Here is a 17,407-nt window from a genome sequence, read left to right on the forward strand (position 1 = left end):
TAAACAGAGGGTCAGGATAAGTGATTGTTTCGCTCTAACCAGTAGTTGTGAGACCATATCTGTAGTTACTGAGTCGTGTGAGTAAACAAGACATTGCTGTACTGGGATACATCGAAGTTGGACCTGCTTTGGTGAGTGCCTGGGCTAGAGACCTCCAGAGGTCCCTTCCAGCCAAAATTAACTTCTGATGATACAATATACCAACACAATTTTTGATTTTTAAGTTGGCAAAGGCGATTTTATACAGTATGTGAAATGTGCAAAATAAACAGCCTAAAAAAAACCACCAGTCAGGGAATACTCTCTTCTCTCTTTGAGTGAGAATTTGTAGGTGCTCTATATTTACAATCTCTGCAGTGTTTTCTTTACTGTTGATAGTATAAGCACGACAGCAGTTGGGAAGGTAGAGGTGTGACTATTGATACTGTTGTGCAATTCTTTCAAGGCTGCATTTCCAATTACTTCAGAAATGAAACAACTGGCAAACTAAAATGGAAAGACAAACAGTTATTTTCCTCTGTGTGTGTACTTGCACCTAATCTGTAGGTTGTCATCACCATGAAGTGGGTGAAATGTGCCAGCATCTGAAAATTCTCGATCAGCAATGTTGTTTTGTTCAAATTCAGTAATTCAAGTCGTTCTTTCTCCAACCTGGATACCTGAGTGTATGCTGTGGTGGTTGATTAAGGGTTAAAAATGGTGGGGAAAGAAAATGAAAAGTCTAATAGTCTAGTCTCATCTGTCTGGGATCATGCCATTTCATAGAGGTATGATTTCATTTAAATAAATTAAGTTTGCGTATCCTTTGGGTAAGGATTGACGTGGTTAATAATATTGGCTTTAACTTGTCCACGTTTTGCCTTGAAGAAATTTGTACAGTCTTCTTGGGGAAAAGAGATTTTCTTCATTTTCCTGGTAGTCATTTTAATGAATTTTCTTCATTTCCCCCAGTTGTTTGTTATTTAAAAGAAAAAAAATGACTTGAAGAATAAGTTAATTTCATTATTCTTGATAGTATTGGAAATAGAACTCCTAGAAAATTAAATAATATCCATTTGGGGCAGATTTTGATTTAATCTGTTGTATAAATAGAGTGGAAGATTGTTTGCTTCTGTTTTCTGCTGTACTTTATGGGAAAGGTTTTCATTTAGAAAGATATATTACTTGTTACAGAGAAACTAGAATACTAACTCACTGCATATGTCTGAAGTATGTTACTTCCTTCGTTTCCAGCACTTCACATTAACTGAAAGGGAAACTCCTGGGAATCTTTAGGTTTTTAGTGATGTATAAGATTGTTTTAAGTGCTGTTAAGGAGAGTTCATGAACAATAAAATTGCCTTAGGTGAGCTAGTCTTTGAGACTCCATCAATAGGTGATGGAGGGCACTGCCAGGAGAGCCAGCTTCTCTTCTTGGGCTACTGGAAGTCTGGGGAGATCAACCTGCCTCTGATAAACATAAATCTAGTGCTACCTTCCTTTATAGTTGCCTTATATCTTAGTTTTAGTATCCAGTTAAGGATTTAAATGCCTTTGAAAAAATTGGTAACTTCAATAGCAGCGTTTGCTTTTTGTTTCATAGAACACAGAGTGGTTTGGGTTGGAAGAGACCTTAAAGCTCATCCAGCTCCAACCCCTTGCCACAGGCAGGGACACCTTCCACTAGAGCAGGTTGCTCCAGGCACCTGTGTCCAACCTGGCCTTGAACACTGCCAGGGATGGGACAGCCACGGCTTTTCTGGGCACCCTGTGCCAGCGCCTCAGCACCCTCACAGGGAAGAACTGCCTAAGAGCTCATCTCAATCTCCCCTCTGGTAGGTTAAAGCCATTCCCCCTTGTCCTGTCCCTACTTGCTCTTATGAAAAGTCCCTCTCCAGGTTTATTGTAGGCCCTTTTAGGTACTCCATATTATTATAATATTAAAGCTTCTGTTCTAAATGCAATATCTATTAAGGTAGGAAACAAAACATTTTTTCTTTTTCCTCTCAACATTAAATAATCTCAGAATTAGTTAGAAAAAGCTGTAGAACATTACTAAGGTAATTGCCACTTCTATTATGCCTTTTTCTTTCCTCCTAGGCAACGTATCTTTTGCCTGCATTTTGGTTGAGTTCCTTTGAAAACTAAATATGAAATAATGCTGCCTTTAAGATTGTTAACAGATCTTTAAACCGAAAAGAATTGTCAAGAAAACGGGATGTGAAATATCAGCTAAGAATTTTACTCGGTAAAGTTTGTGCTGTTTATAGTGACAAGTCTGCAAATCCAGTAATAACAGCACAAAGTACAATAATCCCAGGGATTTCATAAGTGGAGCGTTTTACTATTACTCTAGTGTGGTGTGCCCTCATGTGGTTAAAGGAAATATTTTACTTGACTGAGTCAGGCACCCTTTGTATCTATTGTCTATCCTACTGAAGAGCTGGGAGAAATAAAGATTATTGGCTAAATAGGAGATAGTTTGATGCAAAATAGGGTTTTGGTATTATTTTTGCTGTACAGCTTTCAAATTATTTGGTACTTAGAGCTGAGTATAAATATGCTTGTGCTTGGTTGCGATTCAATAACAGATGTGTGCATTTTGCTTGTCTTGGGTTTTGAGATTTTGAGGATCCACTTTCCTCAAAAAGTGGAGGAGATTTCCTCATGTTTAGGAGAAAGTGGCTTCATTCCTGATTGGTTAACAATGATAACTGGTTAATACTGATAACTGTAAGTATGGAAATGGAAACTTGTTGGTTGAGTTACCATTTGAGCTTTTCTTGAGGGCTTCATATTCTTACAGCAAATTTATCCATTATCATGGGATAATGACTTTTCTTGTGCTTACGATAGTAGTGGAAGAAAGTTTTGCCCCAAATTAAAAGTTGATAAAATTGGAGAAAACCAGGAAATCAGACTTATGGCATCAGTGACATTTACTTTTTAATGAACAAGGAAAACAACAGATGTCAGCAGGGGCTTTGCACTGGTAATAACTTATTAACTGTGAGAAGTTAAATAAAGTTATTGAATGCAAAAAATTACTTCATCCTCAATTACTGCTCAGTTATTGCTAAGACCATTAGGCCCATCACTGAACATTAACATTTCTGTCCACTTTGAAGTCAGTCCTGCTTAATGTGTATTTACTGATTGTTAGGTAGATTTTAGCTTTCTGACTATTTTTAGCTGAGGTAAGATAAGCCTTAATGTTCAAGGGGATGTTTTTTGGATTGTAGCCTATTTACCACTGCTGAGTTGCACAGAGATGATTTTTTGGACCTAACTAACTTGCCTTTACTGGTTTCAACATTTGAAGTTCCCACATAGATACATGATGTTGTCTCAATAGGACAATAGTAAACAGAAGGAGAGTGGTCACAAGATCACAAGCAGGAAGGACTGGTGTCTCCAAATGCTGCTCCAATTAAAATTCAACCTACGCTGTATAAAAGCCATAAGCATCCTTGATGCAGAGCTTTGAAAGATTCAGAGGTATGGAGATGCCAAGTCTTTTTAGGCATCTAGCTCCTGGAATGTAATTCATAAACCAAAATTACATGATTAGGTTCCCTGTTCAGCACATGGAGAAGAGAAATGCTTAGGAGTGAGATTGGGAAGATGGTAAGTGGGAGAGATGTCAAAGAAAGTAGACTTTTTGAAATGCCATCTCTTTCTGGAATTTTATTCTTAACTCTGAGATTGCAGAGGGGGACTTATGTCATGTAGTGATTAACAGACAGCAAGTTTCCTTGGAGTTAGTCTGAAGTCCTCCTTCAGGGTGAAAGAATGGCTCATTCTCTTTTCAAACCCAACCACACTAGTGTTGCAGCCCACCTTCTTACATAATATTCTAGATGTTAAGGTATTCACCCATGAAGCAAGAACACTTGGTTCACTTCTCTCCTGAGCCTGAGGTACTTCAAACCCATGTTTGTTCCCCTCCCAAGACAATGCTGCACCCACCAATTTGTAGCCGGGTCTCTAAGCTATGTAAGATAGTCATCCTGCTATGCCATTATGTGAGGGAAAATTATTGTTCATCTGTCCATCTTAGGATAGTCATCAGCTATTCTTATCCATAATGAAGAAATAGATGACAGAAAATGTGCTATTAGCACTAAACATGAACTTCAGAAAAGGTACAGCCTGACTTGTTTGCTGTAACCTAAAAACCTGAAATAATGGGAGTTTGGATTTTGTAATTTCTTTGGCAGTTACATTTGTCTGGGAGCAAGCCCTTTTGTGCAATTAAAACACAGTGAATTAGAAATAGAGAGGAACATCTTAAAATCTGACTTTTATATTTCACTAGATTTAAAGGCATTGATCAGATTTTTAGAAGTCAGATTAAGCCAGCGGTTTTCTTGAAGCCTGTTTTCTCAATGTGATAGTAACCCATTGTGTAATTGCTCCAATTAAACACCTCCTTGAGCTCTCCTAGCTTGGCAAAAGCTGGAATTATCAAAATTCCTAACAAGATACTAGAAGCCTGTATTCTAGAAGGGGATTATTTAGTTCCTGGATGCTTTGCAATCCTATTGGCACAGAGACAGAGAGGGTATCTTGTAATTAATGTCGCCGTTAGACTGCCAGTTCCATGAGACAGACTTGGTCCTGGTGGCATTACGAGTGGACCAGTGTCCACACCACAGTGTGGCACCACCATAACTGGCACTAGTTGTTGTCTTGTCAGGCTTTGCATGGAGATTGAATGAGCTGCAGCAATTGAAGAACTGTTTCTTTATCTTTAGGACTTTTCCTGTGGTCACAGTTGAGGTGAGTTGTCCAAGTGGTGTGAGGAATCTCAAATCATGTTCATGAGTAGTAACTGAATCCATAGGAAACTGGAGGAAAAATACGCTATTTTTCATGAGTGGAATATTAATCTCTTTTTCCTGTCTACTAGGTAACTCCTTGTATGTGGAATTATAAGAAAAGAAGCTGGAATTTATATTGACCTTCTAAATAGCATCGCAGTAGTTTAGTGTCAATTGACAGTAGAACTTTGCCACAAAAGGAGAATTTAAAAATGCTTGCTCCTAATTAATTACACATTAGAGGCAAAATATATAAGGGGAGGCATTTTATTAGCTGAACTTCTATTGATTCTTGTTTTAACTGTGGGAGAGTCAGTGAAAACATATTGCAGAACTATGCGCCTGTTGTATAAAGATAATTTTCCAGGAAGATAAGCTTGATGTTAGGGGTTTTTATTGTTGTTCTTATTTTAGTTAGCAGAACAAGTAGTAGAAAATTCCACAGAGAATTAATACTTGAAGAACTTTAAAATACTTGGTGGAACTTTAAAAGTGCCTTATATAATATTCGTTCACATTGGCTAGGATAGAAGCCTCTTCCAGCAGTGTGTACACTGATAAGAAGAATATAAATTAACAGTTACAGTGTTGCTATCTCTAAATTACATCCTAAAGGTACATCATGTAGACAGAATAGAAATATGAAAATATGTTCAGGATTTTGTATCTGGCAGCAGGAACATGAATCGGAGCAGTTAGCTGTCCTCAAGCTAGATTGGATTAAAACATACTGGCTCGAATCAGTGTTGCCCGAGTTATCTATGTATTTTGCATCCAAAAGGTAGGTGTGTCGCTGGCATTTTTTAACATCCTAGCTAATAATTTATACATTAGAGGGAATAGTCTGCTTATTTATCAACTCTTCTAACAAGCAGGTGTTTGCAAACACTGAAGGGAGCTGGAAGGAATACAAGCAGACTAGGTTAAAACATTCAGTGTTTTAACTGAAAGTTCTATTTGTCAATGAAACTTCACATATCTATGTATAATAGAATTTCAGGTTTATGAATTGGGTAGACAGCTGGTGCTATTTGTGCAGAGATAATTACAAGAGTTAATGATGTAAGCTGTTACGATTTATGGGCTAAGGACAGTGGTGAATAAGTTGATAGAGAAAATTTGAAGAATGATTATTATAAAGAAAAGGAGTTATATGAAGGACTGAATTGTGCTCTGCAGAACATCTGTGTTCACTCTTATATTGGTGTAATAAGGAAAAACCCCATTTTTTAAATAGTACTAAGGAATAAGCACAAATATAAAAGAAAATCCACTACGAAGTTAGCTGCTTCTTTTTGCATGTGAATGAAGTAGTTGTTGTTGAAAATATTTTCTACTGTATTTTGATCAATACTATCTTGTAGCTGGATGAGAATTACCTCATGTGTTACTGCTGAGAGCCATATCACAAAGTAAGTTTGTGGTGTGCAGCTGGGAATATATAAAGCAAAGTCTCATGTGTTTTTGCTCTGGTTCTGGGTAGTCAGAGTTGAAGAAGGTCACGAACACAGTGTTCAGGTCTGTTCTCTACTTCATTTTGAGCACGGAATTGAATCTGATTTTCCTACAGCCGTGCCAGTGCTTTAACCCATAACACAATCTGTTTCTCTCCCAAAGTATTTTGAAAAGTCTCTGTTTCATTCTGCAGCCAAAGGAAATTAGGAAGAGAAAACCCAACAGTGACTTTGGAAGTGAAGTTCTTGTTTTCCAGATCGTTGTAGTGATTTTCTTTCTTTGTTGAAACAAACTTCTTATGGAAATGGGAAGGTTTTGAAAAACAGTGCTCAAGATGATACCATTAGTATAACCAGTGAGGCAACAGGATAGTGCATTCGAGTGGAAGGGTAACCTTACATCTAGAAGCAAAAGGGCTCTTACGCTAAAATGTCAGGGCTGTCTTTTTTTCAGGTCATTGAGTGTTTCCAGCAGCTTAGTGATATATGAGTGTATGAGAAGAGAGGAATAACTTGTAGCTATTCACATTCAAGAAATGCTACTGGGGAGAACAAGTAATATTTATTTGAAAATTGAAGGGACATAGGGGAGAACAGTGATTTTATTTTTGCAAATAATTAATGATGTTTCAGAGAAACCCTTTTACATTGATGTCACCTATCACAACCACCCCAAAGTAGTTGTGTGAATAGTTTTCATAATGTACATGTTTGCATAGCCATGTTGATTTACCTGCTTTGGCTTATTAAAAACAAGAAAACACATAAATGCTGTTCACATGCTGAAAAAACTCCAGCAGCATCTGTCATTGATATTGAAAAATTGTAGAATTGTAGACTGGTTTGGATTGGAAGGGACCTTAAAGCTCATCCAGCTCCAACTCCCTGCCATGGGCAGGGACAGCTTCCACTAGAGCAGGTTGCTCCAAGCCCTTGTGTCCAACCTGGCCTTGAACACTGCCAGGGATGGGGCAGCCACAGCTTCTCTGGGCACCCTGTGCCAGCGCCTCAGCACCCTCACAGGGAAGAGCTTCTGCCTCAGAGCTCATCTCAATCTCCCCTCTGGCAGGTTAAAGCCATTCCCCCGGTCCTGTCGCTACAGGCCCTTGTCCAAAGCCCCTCTCCAGGTTTCTTGTAGCCCCTTTAGGCACTGGAGCTGCTCTAAGGTGTCCCCTTCAGGAGCCTTCTCTTCTCCAGGCTGCCCCAGCCCAGCTCTCTCAGCCTGGCTCCAGAGCAGAGCTGCTCCAGCCCTTGCAGCATCTCTGTGGCCTCCTCTGGACTCGCTCCAAGAGCTCTACATCCTTCTCATGTTGGGGCCTCAGAGTACTCCAGGATGGAGTACTCCAGGCGGTACTTTTGATGCAGCCCAGGATCTGAGTGACATTCTAGGCTGCAAGTGCACGTTGCCAGTTCATATCTATTTTTTCACCCACCACTATCCCCAAGTCCTTCTCCTCCAGGATGCTCTCAATCCTTTCATCACCCAGTCTGTACTGAAAAAATAATGGCAAGGTGTCAGTCCTAGGTGAGTGACAAATCACAAGACTTAGTAGAATAATAAGAAAATGCATATCAATCTTTTCATCAAGAATTGACAATACAAGTATATTTTATAATGTGGTTATTGAAAAGCTTGCAATTCCAGCAGTTATTGAGGAAAGAGAAGGGGGGAAGTATTACAATCCTTAAACTTTTGGCCCATGCATTTCAGAATTCTGTAGGGAAGAGTTCAATTCACAGGGCCAGGAATATTCTATGAGCTGTAGCTGCTGACTGGGGATTAATTTGATGAGTATGTGATCTAGCTTTATTCCCTTTCACTTCTGGCATCCCTGTCCGCACATGACCCCTGCAATAGGGAAATCCATGCTAATAAAGTTTTCTGCTTTTAGCAAAGACATCCTCACCTTTCTTTTGTGCTGCTGAAGCAATGTAAGGAAGACTTAATTCAGGATGGGACCGAGCTATTAATTAGTGAAGTTCTGTTTTTCCAACAGAGATCCATGATAGTTCTATGTGAAGCTTCTTTAATAAAATAAGAGAGCAAGGTTCCCTAGTGTGATCACAAAGCCAGGATCATTATAGGGTTGCCAAATGAGCTTATGGTAATTATCAAGTGATATATTTGATAACTGTACGGAATTTGGGGGTAAAGTCTGCATTAATTAGTAACAGAAGCTGATAGAGACATCCTTTCCTTTGTACCAGCATAGGTGGAATAAGATACTTACAATAAACCAGATAGCTTTAATGCCTTGCCTGAAAACTGAGCTGTGTTCTTGTCTTTTTTAATGTTTTATTTAATTTTATCTTTTTTTTAATAATAAAGTCTTCTGGGTAGACATTTCTGGAGAACTCAAGGGCAGTGTTAATAAGGTTATTATACTTTATCTTTTTATCATACAATTTATATTAAGTTATAGGTTGCTATTGCTTTTTAAAAGAGGAGGATAGCTAATACGACATGTCTTTTTCTAGTGTAAGAAGTCTTCCTTCCTCATTCCCCTCTCCCAGTGTGGCTGACTTCTCTGAATGGTGCTTCTAATTTGGGAAGAATCATAGAATCATAGAATCATAGAATCGTAAGGGTTGGAAAGGACCTTAAGATCATCTAGTTCCAACCCCCCTGCCATGGGCAGGGACACCTTGCCCTAAACCATGTGGCTCAAGGCTCTGTCCAACCTGGCCTTGAACACTGCCAGGGATGAAGCATCCACAACCTCCCTGGGCAACCCATTCCAGTGCTTCACCACCCTCACTGTAAAGAACTTCTTCCTTATATCTAATCTAAACTTCCTCTGTTTAAGTTTGAACCCATTACCCCTTGTCCTACCACTACAGTCCCTAAGGAAGAGTCCCTCCCCAGCATCCTTATAGACCCCCTTCAGATACTGGAAGGCTGCTATGAGGTCACCACGCAGCCTTCTCTTCTCCAGGCTGAACAGCCCCAACTTCCTCAGCCTGTCTTCATATGGGAGGTGCTCCAGCCCTCTTATCATCCTCGTGGCCCTCCTCTGGACTCGCTCCAACAGCTCCATGTCCTTTTTATGTTGAGGACACCAGAACTGTACGCAGTACTCCAAGTGGGGTCTCACAAGAGCAGAGTAGAGGGGCAGGATCACCTCCTTCGACCTGCTGGTCACGCTTCTTTTGATGCAGCCCAGGATACGGTTGGCTTTCTGGGCTGCAAGCGCACACTGCCGGCTCATGTTAAGCTTCTCATCAACCAACACCCCCAAGTCCTTTTCTGCAGGGCTGCTCTGAATCTCTTCTCTGCCCAGCCTGTAGCAGTGCCTGGGGTTGCCCCGACCCAGGTGTAGGACCTTGCACTTGCCTTGGTTAAACTTCATAAGGTTGGCATCGGCCCACCTCACAAGCGTGTCAAGGTCCCTCTGGATGGCATCCCTTCCCTCCAGCGTATCAACCGAACCACACAGCTTGGTGTCATCGGCAAACTTGCTGAGGGCGCACTCAATCCCACTGTCCATGTCACCGACAAAGATGTTGAACAGGACCGGTCCCAACACCGATCCCTGAGGGACACCACTCGTTACAGGTTTCCAACTGGACATCGAGCCATTTACCACAACTCTTTGCGTGCGGCCATCGAGCCAGTTTTTTATCCACCGAGTGGTCCATCTATCAAATTGATGTCTCTCCAATTTAGAGACAAGGATGTCATGTGGGACAGTGTCGAATGCTTTGCACAAGTCCAGGTAGATGACATCGACTGCTCTGCCGCTGTCCATCAGTTCCGTGGCTCCATCATAGAAGGCCACCAAATTGGTCAGGCAGGATTTCCCCTTAGTGAAGCCATGTTGGCTGTCACCAACCACCTCGTTGTTTTTCATGTGCCTTAGCATGTTTTCCAGGAGAAACTGTTCCAAGATTTTGCCAGGCACAGAGGTGAGACTGACTGGTCTGTAGTTCCCCGGGTCTTCCACCTTCCCCTTCTTGAAAATGGGGGTTATATTACCCTTCTTCCAGTCATCGGGAACTTCACCTGACTGCCAGGATTTTTCGAATATGATGGACAGTGGCTTAGCAACTTCATTCGCCAGCTCCTTCAGGACCCGTGGATGGATTTCATCAGGTCCCATGGACTTGTGCACGTTCAGGTTCTTAAGATGGTCTCGAACCTGATCCTCTCCTACAGTGGGCCTAAGGTCTTCGTTCTCACAGTCCCTGCATTTGCTTTCCAAGACTTGGGTTGTGTGGTCAGAGCATTTGCTGGTGAAGACTGAGGCAAAGAAGTCATTAAGAACCTCATTAAGAAACTGCTTACTTAGCAGTTAAGCTAATAATTTAGTGTAATTTAAAAGAAGCTGACACAGGGTGGGCAAAATTGCAAGACTCCAGGTTTTTTATGAGTGTTTTTCTTCCTGTAAGGGCTGTGTATTGTGCAGAACCCAATCTGTTAGTGCTAAGGCTGGAATCAAGAATTGTGAAGTGAAATCCTAACCCCGCATTGAGCATGATTCCTCTCCTTGCTTGCTGCCTTTTTGTTGTATGAGTCTTCTATCTCTTGCTGCATGATTGTCCAATGTTGTTTAGAGAGAAGAAAATCCCACCATTCCAGTTAGCATACAGTTCATTGATTACAGTACTTCCAGGGAAAGTGGGAGATCTCCTTTGCGTCAGGAGGGTTCAAACTTCTACTTTCCTTTGCTGTTTTTATTAGGCCATCATATCAAAGTTACAGGATATTTTAGAGGACCTTGAACAAAATTTGCTTTAGGAATAAAGATCATTGTGTTCATGAAATCATTAAGTGTCCAAGGCCAGGTTGGGTGGGGCTTGGAGCAACCTGGTCTAGTGGAAGGTGCCCGTGTGCCTCATGGCAGCGGCTTGGAACTGGATAAGCTTTAAGGTCCCTTCCAACACAAACCATTCTGTGATTCTGTGATTGTACTTGTGGAAATCACTGCATGAGTTTTCCCTTATAGGCATAAGAGTAACAATAATAGCAGGGATTTCTGTCTTAGGGTACAAGATTAGGAAATTTATTCATGTTCTTCGGAAAACATTTAAATTTTGAAAGACTCTGTTCTCCCTTCGCGTCTGCTCTCGATGCTTTACTATATATGTCACTTCAGTGACAGAGAGACATTCTCATTCACTCAGAATTTGTACTGCAAATGCAGTTTCTGGCATTTGAAGATTCTTAGACTTTTTGCTATTCTCATGAACTCACATTACCTCATTTTGATATGCCAGTGACTTCTTGAAATTGTATGTTGGGAATAGTCCACGTTGAGCGAAATTGTTCTGTTTGTGTTTACTCCTATATTTCAGTCACTGATATTCAGAATGTGGAGGGTTTTCTGAAGGACATATATTTACACGTGCAAATTATTATATGCAGCAGAGGTGTCAATTTATACTTTTGTTAAAAGTACCTGAAATATGCATATGTTAAATTGGGGTTCAGTGTGTTCTTTTCCTTAAGGAAACTAACCTTAAACACTCTAGAAGTGTTTGCTTCTAGAGCTGGGAATGAGGCTGTCTCTGCAAAGGATGCGTAATATTATTTTGATCAAATTACTTTGGGGCCCCGACTCAGCTAAATAATTAGTTTTACATATTACATTCATTAAAGTGGATGTAATATTGAGTAATTTTCTAAGCAGATTAAAATGTCTTGAATAGAGAAATGAAAGTAAATCATAGGTAGGAGACATGATGTGTACAGGGTCAGAAACTTGAGTGGTGTCATGGTTTAAGCTGGGACTAGAATAGATGTCTTCTCTCTGCTGTCTTCCTCTGCGGGACATGTTACAGCAGGAGATGTTATGATGTTCATGCTGAACATGATATTGCTTTTCCTTTTCTTTGTGTCTTCTATTCAGAAATTCTTTTTCATTAATCTACATCAGCCTTTTCTTTGGTCTTAGCTGTGTTTTCCCCAAAGAGATTTGTTTTCATGGAAAAAATTTAGATCTATCTTTCAAACATTTAAGGTTTTCTAAATAGTAACGTGAAAAATCTAACTGTTCCTGTTGGTGTTTTTCTAACCTAGAGTGTAAGAGAAAATTGTCCAGTCACCAGTTATGTTAATTATTGAAGTAGGTTCTATCAACTAAATCAGGAACTACACAGTCTCCATTTGCTTTTAAATCTGTTGCAAATATTTAGAATCGTAGACTGGTTTAGGTTGGAAAGGACCTTAAGATCATCTAGTTCCAACCCCTGCCATGGGCAGGGACACCACACATTAGACCTTGTCACCCAAGGCTTTGTCCAACCTGGCCTTGAACACTGCCAGGGATGGAGCATTTACCATTTCTTTGGGCAGCCTGTTCCAGCGCCTCACCACCCCCACAGTAAAGAACTTCTTCTTTATATCTAACCTGAACTTCCCCTGTTTAAGTTTGAACTTACTTACCCATGACTTTATTCTCTGCTGATGATCATGACAGCACATATCTTCTTGTCCTATCGCTACAGTCCCTGATGAAGTTTTAGAAACAAAAAAAGCAGGCTACTAGGCTTTCATATAAGCCCATGAATATTTCCAGTTAGAAGGAATGTCCCCTTTACCTAGCTATTGTGTTAGCCTCAGATTGCAGATCTAAATTAAAAATAGCTTCATACTGGAAAAAAATCAAATCAAGAGTAGTAACCAACATAGCTGTAAAAGGCATTCATTCATTTTCTCCTGAGTGTATTCAATTTAAATGTATGTAAAACTCATGTCATATTCCAGTCAGACTCAAGATTTGTCCTTCATTTGTTTGCGAATGATCTTACCTTTGTGTGCCAGGTCACCCCTTTGAAAGCAAAATGCTAGCACCTGTATGCTGTGGTTTAGGTGGTAGTGAGATGTTGCTGTTCATGGATTTCATTTCTGTAGAGCTTCATAGTTTAAAATTTATCAGCCTTTGCTTTAAATTTACATATCATTGAGGTATGTTGGCAAACAATGTCTCTAGCACCATGTGTGAAGGACTTGTGCTCTGTTGCTAGCATTTCTCTTATATGAGTATATGATTAATTTTGAGTCTGAGCTTTTGACACACTGGAAACTTTTTAATACATTTATTTTTTCACCCAACACAGCCATGCCTATGATGTCTTTGAGCTGTGATAATCCTTTCTGGTTTGGTTTTGTTTCCCCTCTTCTTTTATAGTCTATAGTTTTTAGATGTGATTTGAAGAAAAAGACTAGCTCAAAGAGCATCACAAAAGGCTCTTTGGTCACAACTGTACCAAACACCTCATGCTTCTTGTGATAGGGATGACAGTGAATTTTACACTTTGTTTTGAAGTCTTTTGCTTTATAGTGCACTGCTTTTATTGCAAAGGGTTTTATTTTCTTACAGTAAATTTCTGGTTTAACACACTGATATGTTATTTCAACTGCCCTGGTTTGTCTCCTGGTTAGGGAGATTTGTATCCCTGACCGTTATGGATCCATTGCTATTTTTCATGCATTTAACATTTGATGATATCCAATTCAGTACTCCTGCTTTACAGGATGTCAGCCTTATACTGCAGGAGCAATACAGGATTCTTTTAGTCCAGCAAAAAGCTGTATTGTTAAGCTTTGTGCTTAAAGTTTCTGATCAGTTTATCAATAGCTCAAGAAGGAATATCTTCAGAAGATTCCACAAACATGGATGTGTTTTTTCTTTCTTTTTGAATTCTGGGATTGTTTCACTATCTGCTGTTGTCTATGCTGATATATTATAAATATACTGGAGCAATACTAAACTGAATAGTTTTAACCTGTGTATTTGTTGCAGGAGGAGCTATTCATTCCTTAATGCCTGGAACACAGTCACAATGGTTTTGTCACCACTTACATGTATCTGACAGTACTTATCTTAAGAGATATGCTTGCTTTTTGAATGGTTTCTGACGTATATGTGTTAGGTTTATCAGCTTATGCATTTTTCTAGAAATGAAAACCAGTGACAAAACTGATACTTTGGCATCACTGCCCTTCCATACCTGTTTCTTATCTTTTTCTCCTTCACTGCTTGACTTTGGTTTGCTTAGCCCAGACTAAACAGAGGTTGAAAGGAAAAATCTTTTTCAGGTCTGCGCTGCCATGCTTTGGATTTTAAGCTCTAAATTTTCTTTATTCAATGCATGTGACCATGGCATCATTTAAAGAGTAAAGGAAAGAGCGGAGGCATTGAATGAAGTGGCCATCTATTGTGCTCTTAATAACTGAAGAATCCTTCAAACTGACAAATACTTGTTTTTCTTCCCCAAAGGTAACAACGCTTGTTAACACAAGCAATAAAGGCCCATCAGGCAAAAAGAAAGGGCGCTCTAAGAAAGCTCATGTGTTGGCTGCTTCAGTGGAACAGGCCACTCAAAACTTCTTGGAAAAAGGAGATCAAATTGCTAAAGAGAGCCAGGATCTCAAGGAAGAACTGGTTGCTGCCGTAGAGGATGTACGCAAACAAGGTATGTGGAACCAAATGCTTAATGGGGTAACTGCTTCAGTTGATGCTTTCCAAGATTTCTTCCAAAATGTGCGTGATAGACTCTGATAATGTAACTAAAACTATGTCCTGTGTTACAGGATATATTACAGTATAATCTGTATTAAGGCATAATAAATATTAAATTAGCTATACCTTCATGAATGGCAATGAGTATAAAGAATGTTCTAACTTTGGGAAAATAATGAGTTTGGGTATCTTTTCCCTGTTATCTGTCACCAAATCGTGAACTCAAACATTATTTAGGAGCCATGCTGCCAAGTGCCAAAGCTTGTTGTTTCATTTTCAACTTGCTTTTTATTCTGCTGTGTAACAAACTGACATGATTTTTTTTTTTTACTGTGTTAATTTGAGCAGTGGTTTAAAGCTTGTGGAGGCAAATGTAGCATTAGGATTATGGTGCGTATATTTCTGTACAATCTAACAACTGTCAACAAAACAGCACAGCAATATAAGTTTCAGGTATATATTGAAAGATATAGATAGATTATTAAAGTCTGGAAATACAGAGATATTAGCAATATTAAAAGCATTTTTTATTCTGAGCATAGGCTATAATAAGATAAATGTTAACATTGGTTTGCTCACTGCATAGCTTAAACTGCAATATTCAAGATATGCAATGTTGCAAGAAGTTGCCTAGTTGGGCATAGGACTGAGGTGTGGGATGATCACATTTTCTTTACTGGCAGAAATAATTCTGCTTTAGCACAATTTGATATTTGAAGTTTAAGTTGGTACTGTAAGAAAACTATTCTAAGGTTTTAAAAAGTTAAAAAATATCATGGATATGCATATCATGGATTTAATCTGAAAAGTTTCCTTCAAAAGGTAAAATGTGTATCAGATGCTTTCAAATTTACATGTGTGGTAGGGGAAAAATATGTTTTCAATATATGCCCACGTAACAAAGCTTTTCCCTTTCACTGACTTTGATTGTAATTATCTGTAATGCAACAGAATTAAATAGCTTTCAGGGCTTTTTTTCCATTATAAATCCTACAATCTGCAGATACCACCTGCCAGTATCATCAGTCCTGGGTTTTAGAAGAAGACCGACAAATCCCTATCTGAGATTTTGAATAGAGTCTAAAGGACTTAGGTATAAAATACTGCATTCCAGTGAGTTAGTCCCCCAGCACTCATAGGATGGTTTTTTCAGTTAGTGAAAATTGGACTCAAATAATTCTATGAGCAGGCAGGGTTAAAATTGTGTACACTTGTGTACATAAACACTTGGTTTGTGAATATTCTAGTCTGTTCTACCCTGAGGCTATTTCTTCCTCCCATCAACTGTATGTATATTTGGTTTCACTGTTTTCCTGTTCCCATATGTTTTGATTGGTTTTCTTTTAAATATTCAATTGCCAGTACATCAGAATAAGTCGAATATTTGCTGTATACTCTATGTACAGGGTTTATGGCATTATTCTGATAGGGGGTTTTAGTTTGTTTTTCAGTGGGTTTTTACTGTTGGGGGTTTTTGGGTTTTATTTTAGAATTTGATGCTGATGCCTGGTTGTTCTGGCATGCAGCTTCGTTTGTCAACTACTGCAGTTTCCTGTTGCTGACGTTACTTATTTTGAGTGTCCTTGTTCCCTATGATTTATAAGGCTCTCCCTTTGGGGCTGTGATGCTGACCCGGTGTGCTGGCTTCTCCCAAAGAGTCCTCTACTGAATTAGAGTCATCAACATCAACTGTTGCATGCTGTCTGGTCTAGGCAAATACACCATTAGCATAGTATCAGAGCTTCTTGTTATCTTTATCATTGGAGCTTTGTATTAGTTAATAGTGATTTCTTTGTAGAATTTTTCTCTGTAAGCTAGAGGTACCTGAGAGGATTTGCTGTAGAGAGTTTTGGTTTTCTTCTTTACTGAATTTCTGACTTTTGATAATAAGCTTTTCATTCCTTTTTATTAGTCTGTATTTTAAAAAATGAATGATGCGGAAAGCAGGAAAAAAATCACCTCAAACAGCATTATGCAGAATGATACAGGCATTCATCTTCTGTCAACTCTACAGGCTGAAAAAAAGCCTATCGGAAAAGTGGAGCAGCTTTTTTAGGTCTGTACAACATAAGTCCATAATTAGGAGAGCAGGAGACACCAAACACCATTATTAGCACACATGAGCAGTGTAAACTAGACCAGCCTTGCTGCAATGTGAGATGATATGTTTAGCTCAGTGACATAAAGAGCTGGATTAATGAACTGAGGCTGTGTTTTGCCAGAGTAGCACTAGTTGATTATCTGGCAGGATTCCAGGTTGAGTAATTACACCAGCAACCTAAAAATGTCTCCTGCAGTTACAGCTGGCTCTGCTGTGCTCCTCATTTCCTGCCCTATATTGCTGTATACTATCATATACTACTGTAGACAATTACTGCAGTTCATTCCAGAGAGAGTTGCTTTCCATTGATAAGCATGAAACAAATGTGCTATATCATTGTCAAAATACTTTGGGATGAAAGTGAGTGCAAAGAAGATAAAGCTTTAAGATTCTCGCTACTTTAATTACGTGGAAAGGTAAATTATATTTGCTGTACAAAACTTTGATCAACAGTTTTGATTTAAGGGTAAGCTTAGATGAGATCTTGGGAAGAAACTCTTTACTATGAGGGTGCTGAGGTGCTGGCACAGGGTGCCCAGAGAAGCTGTGGCTGCCCCATCCCTGGCAGTGTTCAAGGCCAGGTTG

The 17,407-nt window shown here is 39.4% G+C and overlaps 1 protein-coding gene across 2 annotated transcripts in view; it reads left to right on the plus strand.

Moving 5' to 3' along the window:
* CTNNA2 (catenin alpha 2) overlaps nucleotides 1-17,407 on the plus strand; it is a 500,115-nt gene that overhangs the window by 93,116 nt on the left and 389,592 nt on the right. For both annotated transcript variants that reach the window (XM_030491748.1, XM_030491749.1), the window contains exon 3: nucleotides 14,479-14,674. In XM_030491748.1, the coding sequence (XP_030347608.1) occupies nucleotides 14,479-14,674 (196 nt within the window). The remainder of the gene's footprint in view (nucleotides 1-14,478; nucleotides 14,675-17,407) is intronic.

The sequence above is a fragment of the Strigops habroptila genome, chromosome 7 (genome assembly GCF_004027225.2).
Source record: "Strigops habroptila isolate Jane chromosome 7, bStrHab1.2.pri, whole genome shotgun sequence".
Classification (NCBI taxonomy): domain Eukaryota; kingdom Metazoa; phylum Chordata; class Aves; order Psittaciformes; family Psittacidae; genus Strigops; species Strigops habroptila.